Genomic DNA, 16,124 nt, shown 5'->3' with positions numbered 1-16,124 from the left:
TCCTAAGCTATTTTCTTTCAGTTACCAAGATCTAGGCGTTTTTTCAAAAGCTTCTTTTCCCTCTAGTTGGAGGTGGGAATTGAGCTGTTTCCCCTTTTTTCTGCCCAATTTGCCACTTCCCACCTGGCTTGAAGAACACCAAGCCTGACTGAGATGATCTGGATCTTGGTAACCTCCCAGGCTGAGCTGAGGTAGACAGGGGCCACAGAGATGTGATGGGCAGCACAGGTTTCTATCTACTTGGAAGTGACTGATTTTCTGTGAGGTGCTCTCATGTTATCACAGTGTGTTTGAACCTGCTGATGAGAACACCGGTTGCCACCTCCTCAGAAGGGATAATTGACAAGCTGTTAGGGGAGGGCAATAGAAGCATTGGGCTGTAACTCAGAGGCCTGTGTTTGGCTGTCCCCAGGTTCACGAAGAGAAGCTTCTCTATTGGAACATGGCTGTTCGGGACTTCAGTATCCTTATCAATCTGATGAAAGTATGGGGACCCCTGACCCGCCTCACTTGCCAGCCTAGACACTAGGGTTCTGGTTTCCAGAATTCGCCCGCTTGCTGTTCTCCTCCCCCTTCCTCAGGCGCTGTTTCCTCCCTTCATGACCTCCTATTCATGCTGGGTAGCCCCTTCTGGCTACTCTGGGTTTTTCCGCCTGTTCTTTTTGCCAGCCGCCTGCACAGTATTCACGACCCGTCATTGCCCCATTTCTCACATCTTGCCTTGGATCCTTTGATCTGCGTACACTTCAACCCTGATTGCCTTTACCGCCCTTTAGCGCCATTTTCTCTACTGTTGGACCATGCTCAGGCTGCTCTGTCAACTTTAAAAGTCAGCCCCTCTCCTCTCCATCTCATCAATTCTTTCTTACGGATTCAGATCAAAGTGTCAGCCCGCTAATAATGCTGTCTTCTCAGCAGCCCTAGTTTGAAGCAATTTCTTGATCCCCTTTGCTTCTTTTTTGCTTTTCCTGGCCTTAAGTTACAAGAGTTTCTTTATTCTGTTTTTTTATTCTTTATTCTATTACACTGTCAACATGCCTTCTGCATTTTAGAATTTCCTGTATCACTCAGAGCTATGCTGTGTGCAGTGGGAAAGAGGCTGACCTCAGGTTTGGTTTCTTGTTTTTCTCCTGTCCAGGTATTCGACAGTTATCCTGTTCTGCACGCGTGTTTAAAGGTAAGAGATTTCCTAGGCTTTGTTTAATGTGTTTTCTTCCTGTGGGTCATTTCAGAGGGGCCTCGGCTAAATAGAATTGCTTTTTTCCTCGTTAATATGCCAGAGTCTGTGCTAATAGGTGGTAGTTGAAGGAAGACAATGGCTAACATTTTCTGTAGTAGTTCAAGGCAATTTTCTCATGAGTTGGAGAATTTTTGGTCAGGGTGTTAGAGCTAGGTTGAATGTCTACAGAGCAATTGAGTCTAAGAACAGTGTTTGTGGTGGGCATGGTGATACACACCCTTAACCCTAGCACTTGAGGGGCAGAAGCAAGTGGATCCCTGTGAGTTTGAGGCCAGCCTGGTCTACACATGGAGCTCTAGGTCAGCCAGGGCTGCATAGTGTGACCTTGCCACAGACAAAGAGGAAAGAGAAGTGCTCATCCTTGTCTTTTGCAGCAGATCCAAGCTCTGCAGGAGGTTGGTCGGTCCTTTGCAACACAAGACAAATGAAAAATTCCTTGGGGTGGTTTGTGAATGTCAAATTGATATTCTGACATTTGCATAACCCTTCCCTTCTCCTATGGATTTCCCTGTCTGGCCCTAGGAGAGTTAATGATAAACCCAAACAGAACTTTATGAGGAGAATGCTTCTTCTCTCCTCTTGGTGTCTTCTCCCAAGTGTGTGGTAACCCCACACACTTGTGGGGTTTGCTTGGTACCTTGTGGCCTTTGCTCTTCACTCTACCCACATTGTAGGAGATGAGCAGATTGTAGGAATAATTTAACTGGAAATGTGTTCCCTTGGTCCTCTCAAAATTTCTACTTTGAGAATGACTCATCCTTCAGGGGCTGGAGTGCAGCTGCCGCTCCGTGTTTTCCACACTGAACAAGGGCTCTGGCCATTGTCTGTGTCTGGGTTCGTGAGTCTATCTAATGCTGGAGCTTATTTATATAGCAGGCCTGTTTACTTTTGAACTTTAATTACATCCTCCAAATTAACTTTTTGCACCACTTCCAATTTATTTGAATGTACACAGTGATGATATAAAACCCTTGGGATAGGTAGCCTGTGTTACCTCACCTGAGGGCTTTTCAACTGAAAGTCCTCAGTCAGAGCTCACACCCTGTCTCTCCCTTCAGTATGGACGTCACTTTGTGGAAGCATTTCTGAAGCAGTGTATGCCGCTCCTCGACTTCAGCTTTAGAAAACATCGGGTAAGAGCTGAGGGCAGAACCAGTTGCCAGGGCTGTCTATGGGTATTTCTGAGCTGGGGTTGGGGGTACAGCAGTTTGTTGCCTATGTTCTGTACAATAATTCTGAGTGACACCATGCCAGCTGTGGCCAGAAATGTCCAGATAGGCTGAGCCTCTCAAATCACTGTTCAGAACCACCCCTACACTTCTCCTCAATCTTTGGGCTTGTTTCCTTTAACTTGTTCGTCATCGTGCTGCTGCACAGCAGGCTGTCCTGAAGCAGTGTCTCTGCAAATGCTTTAGAAGCCACTCATGCTGTAAAACAGGCTTGATAGACTTTTAGAGCCAGGCGATATTCGGAGCTGGCATAGTGAGAATAAAAAGATTTTTTTTGTGTGTTTGTAAATTTATTTAAAACCACCATATGTGTTTGTGTGTAAAATGTAATTTGATCATACACACAGACACCCATTGCCTTCTTATCCCTTTTCTTTCCCACTGAAGCCCCTCTGAAACTTGATTTCTTACACATACATAGAAAGGCGAACTTTACAAACCACTGACAATATTTAGTTACCCTTCATAGCTATGAAGAGAAGAGATGGAATCTTATCCTAATTTACAGATGGGGAATGAGACAGGGTTCCCTACTTAAAACTGCAGTCTAATGTATGCCTGTCACCTAAGTACTGGGAAAGTAGAGGATTAGAAGTTCAAGGTCATCTTCAGCTACGTAGAAAGTTTGAGGCTATTCTGGGGTGCACTAGACCCTGTCTCAAAAACAGTAACAACAACAAAACAAACAAAAACCAAGCTAGGGGCTGGAAAGATAACTCAGTGCTTAAAGGTATGTATTACTCTTCCAGAAGACCCAAGTTGGGCAAAATACATGCATGTGCTTAAAATAAATCTTAAAACAAACAAACAACTAACTCTGCCCAGGTGGCAATGGTGGTGGCACATACCTTTACACCTTTAATTCCAGCACTCTGTAGGCAGAAGCAGGCAAATTTCTGAGTTTGATGCCAGTTTGGTCTACAGAGAGAGATCCAGGACAACCTGAGCTACACAGAGAAACCGTCTCAAAAAAACCAACCAACCAACCAACGAACAAATAAAACCAAACTAGCTCTTAATAGCTAACGGACTGATAGATACTACAGACAGAGTTGAGGCTGGGACTCAGTGGCTAAGTGGCTCAGTACCGTCTGAGAGAAAACTCAGATGATCATTAACACAGGCTGGAACCGACAGTTTACCCTCCCTGGAACCCTTGATGCAAGAACATCTTGCACCTGAAATATCAGTACGTTACACCAGGACATTTATGAATCCTCTCATTTTTAGGGAGATATTCTGAGCTTGCTGGAAACCCTTCAACTGAACACAAGGCTACTTCATCACCTTTGTGGGCATTCCAAGGTAAGAGAGGAACAGGTCTCAATTATGAAGCATAAGCCAGCCATGGCCTGAAACTCATTATGCTGAGGCTCCCTGCTGAGATTATAGGCATGGGCACCAGACCTAGCTTTCAACTCTGTGGCTAAAGGCAGTTTATTTAGAGCAAGCAAATCCTTTGTTGCTGGATGTGACTGACAGTGATCAAAAGGGAAGTTTTGTATTTGAACTCAAATTTTATAGCTATGTTTCCTCTTGAAGTGTTTCTGGGGATCCAAATGTAGTTGTTCACATGTATAACTCCAGCACTTAGAGGCTGGCTGGCCTAGACTGCATAGCAAGCACTGTCTCAGAACAAACCAGAGTCCACTTCTCAGGGGAAGAGAGTATAGAGCATTCCTAGATGAGTTACTGTTACAAAGTGTACTAGGGTTAGGGTTTCTATTGCTGTGATGAAATGCCATGACCCAAACCAAAAGAGTTTATTTAGCTTCCATAGCCTTTGAGGGAAGCCAAGGCAGGAACTGAAACCGGGTAGGAATGTGGAGGCAGGAGCTGATGCAGAGGCCTTGGGGGAGTGCTGCTTACTGGCTTACTCATATCTTGCTCAGTTTGCTTTCTTATAGAACCCAACACTACCAGCCCTACAGGCTGACCTACAGCCAGTCTTGTAGAGGCATTTTCTCAGTTGAGGCGCCCTCCTTTAGCTGTGTCAACTTGACATAAAACTGCCCAACACAAAACTGTGGTGTGCGGTAACTGCACGAGCCTGGGAGAATTCCTAGCCAGTCATGTTAGAGCTTTTCAGCTATAGGTCTTGATTGTGTCTTGTGAGAATAGTTAAGTATTTATTTAAAGACATCTCTAACCCCTGGGGGCTTTTTCTGCTGATTAGTCAACAGAGCGTATAAGAGGCACCTAGAGGTGTTGGTGGTGTCAAGTTTATCTGACTTTTTTTCAGAGTACCCCTCAAACTGTTCCTTTTTGATGGAACATGCCTCTGGGCCATATTCAAAACTTTCTGTTCAAGAAATGTGAAACATGATGATAAACTGGGATGGTTTATTTCTCTTCAGATCCACCAGGACACAAGACTCACCAAACATGTGCCTTTACTCAAAAAGTCCCTGGAGTTGTTAGTGTGCAGAGTCAAAGCCATGCTTGTCCTCAACAACTGTAGAGAAGCGTTCTGGTTGGGCACTCTCAAAAACCGAGACTTACAGGTAAGCCCGAAGTTTAGACCGTTCTGAGCTCCTAGTCCCATTTTTTGTAAAAGCACCAGACAAAACATAAGAGAGGTTGCCTGAGCGCTGTTCTCCCAATATGACTGCCTTTAGGTAGGCCTGCTGGCACAGGCTTGTAATCTCAACTAGTTGGGAGGCTGATGCAGCAGGGTCACAAGTTCAAGGTTTGCCCAGCCTGGGAAGTTTAGCAAAGCTGTCACAAAACTGAAAATAAGTAGCGGGCTAGAGATACTGCTCAGGGGTAGAGTACTTATCAAAATAATGTGTAAGGAACTAGGTGCAGTCCCCATTAGTGGGAAAAAGACTACTGTTACCGTGCCTGTGGTTGATTGAGATTATAAGATTGGAGAGACAGATCAACAGTTAGAGCACTGCCTACTCTTTCAGAGCGCTCAGGTTCGATTCCCAGCACTTAAACATGGCGGCTTACAAAAGTAACCCCAGTTCAGCAGATCCGGTCCCTGCTACTGGCTTCCATGGCCTGCATGCGTGTGGTACACAGACACACCCACAGGCAAAGCACTAATTGACTTTTTAAAATGTGCATGTATGTGTATACATCCCACGTTACCATACATGTGTTTCACATGTATGCAGGATCTAAAGAAGAAAGTGTTGGGTTCTCTAGAACTGGAGTTATAGGCAGTTGGGAGGTACTGAGAACTAAACCTGGGTCCCATGAATAACAGTAAACACTCTTAACTGCCAAGCTATTTCCCCAGCCCCACCAGCTGAGTTTTATAATGGTATATATGAAAAGAATATAACAGTGATTTTCTTTCTTCACATCACACTTATGAAGTCAATTCTATTGTTTTCTTGGAGAAAACTGAAGCTCAGGATAGTAACTTTCACAGACCATTTAGCAGTGAGTTAGTGGAGTCAGGGTTTGAGTCTCGACAATTCCTCAGACTCTGCTTGGCTATTTGTGGTTGGTCTGTGGTACTTATAAGCCTTGAGGTATTGAGAAATATTTTTTTGGCAACAGGGTCTCATTATGTAGCCCACACTAACCACGAACTTTGATTCTCTTCTAAGTTCTGATTACAACTTCAGCCTTTGGGACAATTTTAGATTTTACACTAGCATTAACTGAGAGTCACCAACACAACATCTAGTGTAAAATCTAGTGTAACACATGAATGCAAAAATGAACCTTATATAGAGTTATCACTTCTGTAGGCATCTCAGATACCTACAATTGAACAGCACTTCCCTGAATGGTAGATCAGAGGTTGATATGTTTTGAAGGGCTAGAATATTTCTTCTCTACTACCTAGAAACTCAGACTTCTCCTTAGCCATAAATGTGTTTATTTTAACCCACCATTTGTTTTGCTTCTTCTACATTTAGGGTGAAGAGATTATTTCCCAGAATCCCTCTTCCCCAGAGAGCACTGCAGAGGACAGTGAGGATGGCACGGCATCCCACGTCTCCAGGAACAGAGCAACAGAGGTATCTGCGCAGGCTGGTCTGGCACTGGTGGATCATTTTATTAAGTACTCTTTGTTAGCAGAAAGTACAGGTTTTTCTCTGTATATATCTATTGTTAAATACTTCTGTGTCCAACTTTATTCCCTATAAAGAAAAGCTTTATAAATGCTTTGGGTTCCATAAATTTCAAGTACATCGTCTCAAGGTGTATTGAAAATTTGTTTGCAACATAAGGGGAAAGTTTGTGCATTCACTCCTCTGTACCAAAAACAAAGTGGAGATTTTTTTTCTTCCATTACATAGCCCCCTGTACATACATACATGATCTTGTATGTAAAGGTGTTCTAGAAGGCAGAAGAGACCAGTGTGTTCTATGTTAAAATGAGTTAAACCATTTTAACTTTTGTTTGTTTGCCAGTCCTTGCTGGCCTGGAACTTCCTATGTAGATCAGGCTAGCTTTGAATTCACAGAGATCTGCCTGCCTCTGCCTCCCAAGTGCAGAGATTAAAGGCTTGAATCACCATGCCTGGCCATTTCTGCTTTTTTTATTTTTTTAATTTTAATGTGTATGAGTATTTCTTGTGCATGTTTTTCTGTGCACCATGAGCACGCAGTACCTGTGGCTTCCAGAAGGGAGTGTTTAACCCCCTAGGACTGTGTAACCCCCTAGGAGTTAAACTTGTGAGCCACCATTTGAATGCTAGGTGTTGAACTTGGGTCGTCTGGAAGAACAGCTAGTGCTCTTAATAACACTGATCTATCTCTACAGTTGCTCAACTTGTTTTAACATACAAAATAGAAACATAAAAGCAGAAGCCTACAGAGGGAGACAACGCAACCAGTCCTGATGAGACCTGATAGACTAGCGTCAGATGGAAGGGGAAAAGGACCTCCCCTATCAGTGGACTTGGGGAGAGGCATGGGAGGAGAGGGAGCGAGGGTGAGATTGGGAGGGAATTAAGGAGGGGCTACAGCTGGGATACAAAGTGAATAAATTATAAATTTTTTTTAAAAAGCAGAAGCCTAGAGTCAAACTACCAAGATAGAGAAAATAGTACAGGTCCCCATTCTTTTCTATGGACAGATGCTTTTGTGAATTTAAAGTAAGCTAAATAAAAATGTGTGCATCAAGTTTTGCTCAGTTCACCAGGCAATGGTGGCACTCACCTTTAATCCTAGAACTTGGGAGGCAGAGACAGAAGGATCTCTGTGAGTTTGAGGCCAGCCTGGTCTACAGAGTCAGTTCCAGGACAGCCAAGGCTACACAGAAAAACCCTGTCTTGAAAACCCTTCCCCTGCCACCCCCCCCCCAAAAAAAAGAAAGTTTTGCTCAGTTCGTTTGAATTCTGGATAGCAGGTAGTTCAGGTAGAAGCTGTGCACATATGAAGTCTGTTTGTATGGCTCTATTTTAGTCCTATAATAAACCTCTTCTGCTTATTCTCACAAGGAATATGAGGGAGAAGTATGCTATACCTCTACTACATAGATGTGTCTTAGTAGAGGAGCAAACCAGTTTCCTGCTGGACTCCTGTTGCTATTTGCCAGTACTTGTAATAACCGTTGCTTCGCACACACAACACATACCCTGGTTGCTGGTTTATTCATTCCTTTTGTTTGTGTATGCAGAATCTTGCTATGTAGCCCAGGCTGACCTTGGACTCACAATCCCCCTACCTTACCTCCTGAATCTTGGGATTGCAGAGTTGCCCCACCATATTAGGCCTTGCTCTATATTGAATTAATAATGTGACTTTGAAAAAAAACATATGACTTTGCTTCTGTGTCTTATGCTTAAAGAACAGCTGGAGAGCTTTGACTTTTTAAAAGATCACACAGATTTGATTCAGTTGTAAATAATGATCTCTTGGACTGAATGTGGTGGCTCACATCTTTACTCACAGCACTAGGGAGGCAGAGGCAGATGGTTGTCTGTGGGTTCAAGGCCAGCCTGGTCTGTGTAGCAAGTTCTGAGCCAGATAGGGTTACACAGTGAGACCTTGCCTCAACAAATCAAAATGAAACCTTTCTTTATAGTCTTGGCTTATAGTTCATGACAAGAATTATGGGGAAGCAAAGTATGGTGGCACATGCCTTTAGTCCCAGCACGTGGAGGCAGAGGCAGGTGGATCTCCTAAGTTTGAGGCCAGGCAAGGGCTACATAGAGACACCCCCATCTCAAAAGATGAAGACAAAGTGGGATAACCATGGCAGAACGCTCCTGCAATCCCAATAGTTGGGGGGTGGAGGAAGCTCACAAACTCAAGGTCATTCTTGGCAACATAATGAGCTTGAGAGAACTTGAGCAACATCAGATACTGTCTCAAAATGAAAACAGGAGAGCTGCTTTAGCTCACAAATATTTTAAACTCTTTGTTGCCTTTAAGAATGAAAATGGTATAGTGTACATTTGTGAGGGTTGTGGTGCAAGAATTGGCCTAAAGTGCTTTTCTTTTTTGTCCCATAGGATGGAGATGAAGAAGCAAGTGATGGACAAAAGGACCAAGACAGTGATGAAAGTGATGACAGTTCGGATTAGACCCCAGCCCAGGGACACGCTGTCCCTTCCTCACCTCTGTCAGCCTCTTACCATTTTCTCTTTGGGGTTGGAAGTCTGGTCTCTACCTTTCTAACTAGAAGCATCCTGTTGACCCTTCAAGAGGGTTTTTTTTATTTAATTAACCAATCAGTGGATTCCACAGATTGGCTACCAACAACCAGGTCCCTGGCTGAGGAGTTGAATGTAGCATCTGTCGGTGGTTTGGATAAACGTAGTTGTCTTGCGCTGCAGAGTAAATGCTCTTTCTGGGCCTTGCAGGCTAGTTTTGGAAGCACTTTATTTTTAAATTTAGGCTTATTATAGCTTTGTAAATAAATCCTTTTCTGAGTTTTGCCTCAGCCACCTTATTCCTCATTTTAGATGTGTCTTATTATTCAAGGCTTATTATTCAAATTAAGATTGAGTTGTTGTTTTTGCAGTCATGCCAGTGGCCTAAATGTGTCTCTCAAATTATCAACTTCCTGGAGGAATGACTTGACTTTATCAATGATCAAAAAGTCAAAAAAGAACATTTTAACTATCTTTTAATTGGATTTTGGTTTGTTTTGAGGGCCTCTTTATGTAGTCCTGGCTATTGTGGTATTAGGTATGCTGACCAGGAGGGTCTTGAACACTTCCTTTGAATTTTTAAACATTTCTTTTTATAAATATGTGTGTGGGCACGTACATGCTGCGGTGCACGTGTGGAGGTCAGAGTAGGTTCTCTCCTTCCACCATACAGGTTTCCAGGATCAAACTCCACACCCTTTACCTGCTTACCCATCTCACCAGCTCCCTTCTAAAATTTATTAGTATGAAACAAAGGAAGAAAAGACATCATCAGACATCTGCTGGCTTTGTATGTAAATACAGTATTTATTTCCACATTACTCTGAATTATGCCTAGGATCTATTTTTTAAGAATCATACAAAATAATTATAGTTTATTAGAAATAGAACATCAGGAACTAAAGTCAGGGATCCTGTCTTCTGCCAGAAAGCCCGGTCTCAAAACTGCTGTCAGGCTCTTCCTTGCCATGTCACTAAGACTATTTAATACTTGCTAATATTTTTGCCTATACAGGTATTAAAGTTACTTTTTTTTTTCTAGTGATTCACATTTGTTTGAGGAGGGAATGCAATTTTTAAATTAACCCTTAACCCATGTACATTTTTGACCCCTTCATCCTCTGGTCCCCAGAAATCCATACATGTCTTTTCTTGGCATCCCTTTTCTTTGCCAGCTCATCATTGTCTATGGCATTTGAGCGTGTTCACATTAGGCTGACTTACTTATATGATAAGTTCATCATTATCACATGTGCACGTCAATATTAGGCTAACTTTTGAATGGTCATTCAGCTTTAGAGTGGAAATGTTCTTCCTTGCTCAGTGTCATCGGTCCTATTTCTGAAAAGAGGGGAGAAGGGGAAACTCCAGAATTGTCACAGCATGACCGAAAGGAAAAATATTTGGCATGATGTCACAGTTTCATTTATGTAGACAGGTCTATGTAAGCTTTGGGTACATACCATTGAGCATGGTGTGGAGCTCAGGGCTCAGACGGGGACCCTTTACTTGGAGTGCTGCAAGGCAAAGGTGCACTTCTTGTAGGTCGCATACAGCAGGAGGATGGAGCGTAGCATCTGTTTGCACATAGTCACTGTCATCTGAATCTGAGGCTCCTTGAGTCCAGTGGGCCACTGGTGCTCCCTGCTGATAATTTTGCAGAAGGCTGATTTGTCTGAAACTCTGAAGGTTCCAGTCCACTTGGGTGGCTGGGCTGTGATGACCCTACCAAAGACAGAATCCACTCCACTGAGGCGGACGGGCTGGGGCTTCCTCACCACTCCTTTCTTGTTATTCGTGGCTCGGAGCTCTGATGTGTGACAAGGCAACTTGGGGCTCTCTCCAGATTCCACAAGTGGGCTGTCTAGGACAAGTGTGACTTCTTGAAAGCACAACTGCACTTCAAGGTCAGAAGGAGTGTGGGGGAAACAAGGAGAGGCCCTAAAAGGGTGTTTGGAGGAAGGGGTAGGTGTTGTGTGCCGCAGCCATTGGAAGCTTTCATCCAGTGGGGTCCATGGTGACCAGAGCTGGTAGCCTGCCATTGACAGTCCTAAAGGAAAGGAATCAGACATGGAATTTCCCTGCTGTGCTTAGGGGGGAGGGGAAGGGCATGTCTGTGCACACTCACAACCGTCCCATCCCTGACTTAAACGTAGTCGTTCCCACCGAACAGATGCCAGCACATGGCAGGGGTCAGTGGGTCTATAAAGGGCAACAAACACTGAATGTGGCAACTGCTGTGCATACTAAAACTTCATTAAACCTTTTCCAAGCCTCTGTAAGAAAGTTAACCCATTCTACAAATGATACGAATTTGTCTGAAGTGGAGTATCTCAATCAATGTCTCGGTGAGGAGGGGTGGGGGCCCGGCAAAAGTGGCCAGACTTCATGAGGAGACATTATTTGATGAGAATTCAGCCCGTATCTTACGAGCATTTGTAACTGGGACTTTGTCAGAGCTCTCAAAGTATAACCCCTGAACTAGCAATTTTAACATTAGGGATCTGATAGAAATGCAAGCTTTTGGGGCCCCATCGCAGGCCTACTGAATTAGAGATGTGGAACGGGAGCCAGAAGTTTGCACATATACAAATCCTCCAAAGATTCCGTTGCACCTTACAGTTTGTAGACTACAGCATGACTTTTAAACAACCTCCACTTTTCACTATTGCTTATGGAGACATTCAAGGGGTGGGGGGTGGAGGGGAAGTACCTGGCTTGATGGCTTATGCCTACTATGTTCTTAAAACTTGGAAGGTAGAGGTAGGAGAATCATTACAAGTTGGAAGTACCACTGTTTTCCATAGTGAGTTCCAAGCCAGCCAGCACTACATAGAGACCCAACCCTCTTCCCATCCCCTCCCCGAGAAAAGGACTCAACAGTTAAGACTCCTTGCTACTATTTTAGAGGATCTGAGTTTGGTTCCCAGTTCCAATGTGGGGCATCTTAGAGCTGCCTGTAACTACAGCTCCGGGGAACCCAACAACGGAATTTTCTATATTCCATCAGTGCCTGAACATACCGATAGACTATATATAATGTCTTTGAAAAAAAAAAATCCCAGCACTTGGAAAGTCAGAGGTAGGTGATCTCTAAATTCAAGGACAGCCTGGTCTACATAGTGAGTTCTAGCACAGCCAGGGCTACATAAGGAAACCCTGTCCTTAAAAAACAAAACAAAAATTTAATGACAGAAAACCCAACTCCTAAACAAAAATATGATTGCGATAGTTTCTTGGTCCTAAAAGCATTCTGATAGAAGAGAATGCTAGAGGACTAGGAAACTTACACAGCACCTTGGAAGAGAGGTACGTTCTTTAAAATTTGTTCACCCCTCCCACATACAGATATATTTTTTTCACATGTAAGATACCCATTGGATAATACCTTGAATTTTCCTTAAGTGCTATTAAAATATATTAAACCAAAAATTATCCAAGTAGAATTTTGATTTCCCGTCATTCTACTTCCAAATAGACAGTGTCTCCTGAATTCAGAAGCTAACATTTTTTAGCACCTTCCTCTTATGTGAAGGGGCATTACAGGTCCCATTTCTGTATAAGTCCCATGCACTGGCCCATTGCACCACTGGGACCCCATGTTTTCAGCCAAGTCTAAGTCTTTGTCCTCCCCCCACCCTTTCTACCTCAAGACCACAGCCACACATCCTGCCAGAAGTTGCCATAACCAAAAGGCTGACACCTCCCCACTGAGGTTCATTTAAAACCAAACAGACAAAAACTGGGAAAATTTCAAAATGGGAGTGCCCTTTGACAGTGATTAGGACGAAGTTAATTTGCTGATTTCCTCCAATTGACAAGGTTTCTCAGCCTGTGCAGTCACTTTGCAAGTTGCTAAGTTTCCTATTTCTGGGCTGCCTTAGGAAGAGAAACAGACACGGAAGGGCCTATTCCAAACTGCTTAGGAGGCATCCCGTACTACATATTTTGGATTTAAGAGCACAAAGCCGATGCTTGTCATTTCAGCACTTGAGAGGCTGAAGCAGGAGGATTGCTATGAGTTCAATAACAGCCTGAATTGCATAGAGTAAGACCTTGTCTGGAAAAAAAAAAAAATTCCAGGTAGTACACCGCCATGGCAAGGTTGATGGAAGGTATCAATGCCTCTAAACTTTTTAAAAATCCATTTATAGTCTCCTAAAAAAAAATACAGCAAAAGGAAAAAAAAAAAAATCCAATGTCCAACCTAAACCAATAGAGATGGGAGGGCTTTGGACTCCAGGTCTTTCCACTCCTTCTCACAAGGTTTAAATAAAAATGGTCCTGCCCCAGTCCCCAGCATCAAGGGAGTAGCTTTAATCTATTCCAGGGGTGAGGAGTGCACCTGGAGACTCTGTGCAAGCTGCTGTAGGGAACATCTGTTTTCCCTGTCATTTTATTGGCGCCTTCCTTCTAAGGAACACCGATTCTCGATTTCCCCACCTGGGAAAGGGGAAGGCAGCGCCAAAGTACAGCTGAAATCCTCGTGAACTGTGAAAAGATCGCGAGCGGCTGGAGTGCTTGGAGAACAGGCCTGTCTCCCTTGAAGTCCCTCCCCCGGGGCGGGAGCCACACGACTCTGGCCGAGGCCGGGACAGCGGTGGGAGCCCGGCCCCGGACCAACCATCACCATCCGGCCGGAGCTCACCTACTGAACTCCACGCGGACTGCAGGATCCAGAGTAGCTGCCGCATCTTTTCTCTACCCGGGCGCTTGGCAACCGCCTTTGTGACTCAGGACTGTGGGGGCGGGGCGGGCGGGGCGGGCGGGGCGGGGCTCTTTTTGGAGGCCTCCGACGCGGGACAGCACCAGCACCACCCCTTCAAGTTCCTAACCCAACCCTTCATCACACCTGTGTGCGTTTGACAGGCACAGAAGACAACCCCCACCCCGTGTCAAAGGCTGCGGTCAAGTGTGGAAGTTGCAAGTTAGTGTTAAAAGCTAACCTTTCCTCATCATACCCTGGCTCACCCTGTGTGCCAATGTTCAGAGAAGTGTTATTCTGTACCGGAAGGACTCCAATGTAAGGAAACAGAATTATAAATGCTCACCTGAGCCGGGTGTGGTGGTGCACACCTGTAAGTCCAGCAGTCGGGGAGGCAGAGGCAAGTGGATTTCTGTGGGTTCGAGGCCAGCCTAGTCTACAAAGCGAGTCCAGGATAGCCAAGGCCACACAGAGAAACTCTATCTAGAAATAATAACCAAACAAACAAGTGTTCACCTGGTAAGAAAAGAAAAAAAAAATAGTTTCATGCCTTTGATCCTAGCACTTGGGGAGGCAGAGGCAGGTGGATTACTATGAGTTCAAGGCCAGCCTGGTCTACAAAGCAAGTCCAGGATAGCCAAGGCTACACAGAGAAACCCTGTCTCAAACAAACAAAAAAACAAAAAGAAAAAATACATCTTTAACTTTCCGACTGAAAATTTGTCTTCTTTATTTTATTTTATATGTACAAATGTTTTGCCTGTGTATATGTTTGAGTGTCACATGACCATGGAAGTAAGAAGAACTGGAGTTATAGATGGTTGTGAGGTACCATGTGGATGCTGGGAATTGAACTCAGGTCCTCTGCAAGAGCAGCCAGTGCTCTTAACCACTGAGCTGTCTCCACAGCCCAACTGTCTTCTTTAACTTCAAAATATTATTAAGTTTATGTTTGCCTGTGTGGGTTTATGTGCAATGCAGGTTTATGTTTGTGCAGGAGACCTTGGGGCAAGAAAAGAGCCATCAACCAGGTCCTCCACAAGAGCATCAAGTACTCTCAATTGCTAAGCCATCTCTCCAGCCCCATACTTCCTTCTGTCTTCAGTTAAACCTCAAGATGCTTCTGTCTCAGGTGCAATGAGAAGCAGTCTGAGCGCAGTGAAAGCCAATGCTCTGAGCAGCACATCCATTAGCGTGCATAGCTGTGGAAAGCAGTTGCCCTCTCCACCCCCAATTATTTCACTCATAACATGCAAGTGTCTGGAGGAAGGACTGAAGAGAGAGCTAACAACTTACCTGCTCTTTCCTTTGTTTTTGTTTTGTTGTTTTTGGTTTTGGTTTTGGCTGTTTTTGAGACAGGATTTCTCTCCTGGCTGTTCTGGAACTTCCTCTGTAGACTAGGCTATCTTCTAACTCACAGAGATCCAATGACCTCTGCCTCCCATGTGCTGGTTAAAGGCATGCACCACCACACCTGGCCCACCTGCTCTTAAACACAGAATTAGCCCTGCATTTCCCCTACTATAGAAAAAAAGTTGGTGCCCATCAGTAGCGGCACACACCTTTAATCCCAGCACTTGGGAGGCAGAGGCAGACGTATCTATCTCTGTGAGTTTGGGGCCAGCCTGGTCTACAGAGCAAGTTCCAGGACAGCCAGGGCTATGTGGAGAGACCCTGTCTTGAAAAACAAACAAACAAAATGTTGGTGTCTGTAACTCCAATTTCAGGGGATCCAACACCCTCACACAGACACATGCAGGCGAAACACCAATGCATATAAAATAAAATTTAAAATAAATTATTAAAAAAGAAAAAATTGTTGGACACGCCAGGCATTTTGATACATGCTTGTAATCTCAGTACTCATGAGACTAAGGCGGGAGGCCTGGCCTGAGTTTAAAGCCAGCTGGGATACACAGCAAGCTGCAACGGGAAAACACTTTAACTGTAAAGAGGGCTTGAGGCAATGTCTGCTGAGACGGAGGATTAAAGGATTGGGGTCAGGCAGAGATCTGGGTTTGGAAGATCTAGAGAGTCTTCAGGCATTTGTCCAGTGTCCACCGTGTATACCTGTATACCCCAGTACAGATGGAGCAAATAATTTGAATGGAAATCAGAAACCAGAGAAAGAAGAAAATTATGAAGAGAGGTAAGTGCTTTTGGATTACAACTTCTCAGTCTGTTTTTATCTTTCTCCTGATTAAGAGATACCTGCTATTTTAAAAGGCAAATGAAATTGTAGTTACTGCACGTTATTTTTTTTTAAATATGAAAGTGCCCGAAGCCAAGATCAGATTATTAGACTTGTTGGATAAAGAGGTATTCGTACTGCTGTGACAATCTGTACACAGTCCTCTGTGCAATCTGCCAGATCTAAGGGACAT

The 16,124-nt window shown here is 44.1% G+C and overlaps 2 protein-coding genes across 5 annotated transcripts in view; one reads left to right on the top strand and one right to left on the bottom strand.

Annotated features, from left to right (window-relative positions):
• Window positions 1–9,256, top strand: part of Fancd2 (FA complementation group D2) — a 65,175-nt gene extending 55,919 nt beyond the window's left edge. For 3 of the 4 annotated variants that reach the window (XM_055628541.1, XM_055628540.1, XM_055628538.1), the window contains 7 exons: window positions 413–484; window positions 1,139–1,177; window positions 2,299–2,373; window positions 3,700–3,774; window positions 4,827–4,973; window positions 6,348–6,449; window positions 8,895–9,256. In XM_055628541.1, the coding sequence (XP_055484516.1) occupies window positions 413–484; window positions 1,139–1,177; window positions 2,299–2,373; window positions 3,700–3,774; window positions 4,827–4,973; window positions 6,348–6,449; window positions 8,895–8,966 (582 nt within the window). In that variant the 3' untranslated portion in view covers window positions 8,967–9,256. The remainder of the gene's footprint in view (window positions 1–412; window positions 485–1,138; window positions 1,178–2,298; window positions 2,374–3,699; window positions 3,775–4,826; window positions 4,974–6,347; window positions 6,450–8,894) is intronic. The other variant, XM_055628539.1, reaches the window with a different exon arrangement.
• Window positions 9,257–10,404: 1,148 nt separating this feature from the next.
• Window positions 10,405–13,733, bottom strand: Fancd2os (FANCD2 opposite strand). Its single transcript, XM_055628632.1, has 2 exons — window positions 13,684–13,733; window positions 10,405–11,085 (listed from the first exon to the last, which is right to left on the bottom strand). The coding sequence occupies exons 1-2, from the start codon at window positions 13,727–13,729 to the stop codon at window positions 10,541–10,543; spliced, it is 591 nt and encodes a 196-aa protein (XP_055484607.1). The 5' UTR covers window positions 13,730–13,733; the 3' UTR covers window positions 10,405–10,540.
• Window positions 13,734–16,124: the final 2,391 nt, after the last annotated feature.

Source organism: Psammomys obesus, unplaced genomic scaffold, assembly GCF_907164565.1.
Source record: "Psammomys obesus unplaced genomic scaffold, mPsaObe1.curated_primary_1811, whole genome shotgun sequence".
NCBI classification, from domain to species: Eukaryota; Metazoa; Chordata; class Mammalia; order Rodentia; family Muridae; genus Psammomys; species Psammomys obesus.
This window is presented reverse-complemented; position numbering and strand designations above follow the sequence as displayed.

Excerpts from the sequence above, each read along its gene's own strand:
- Fancd2os (XM_055628632.1), bottom strand. The coding sequence starts at position 13,729 with ATGCGGCAGCTACTCTGGATCCTGCAGTCCGCGTGGAGTTCAGTAG. Across the intron at positions 11,086-13,683 it reads GTCCGCGTGGAGTTCAGTAG|GACTGTCAATGGCAGGCTAC; the intron begins GTGAGCTCCGGC and ends CCTTTCCTTTAG.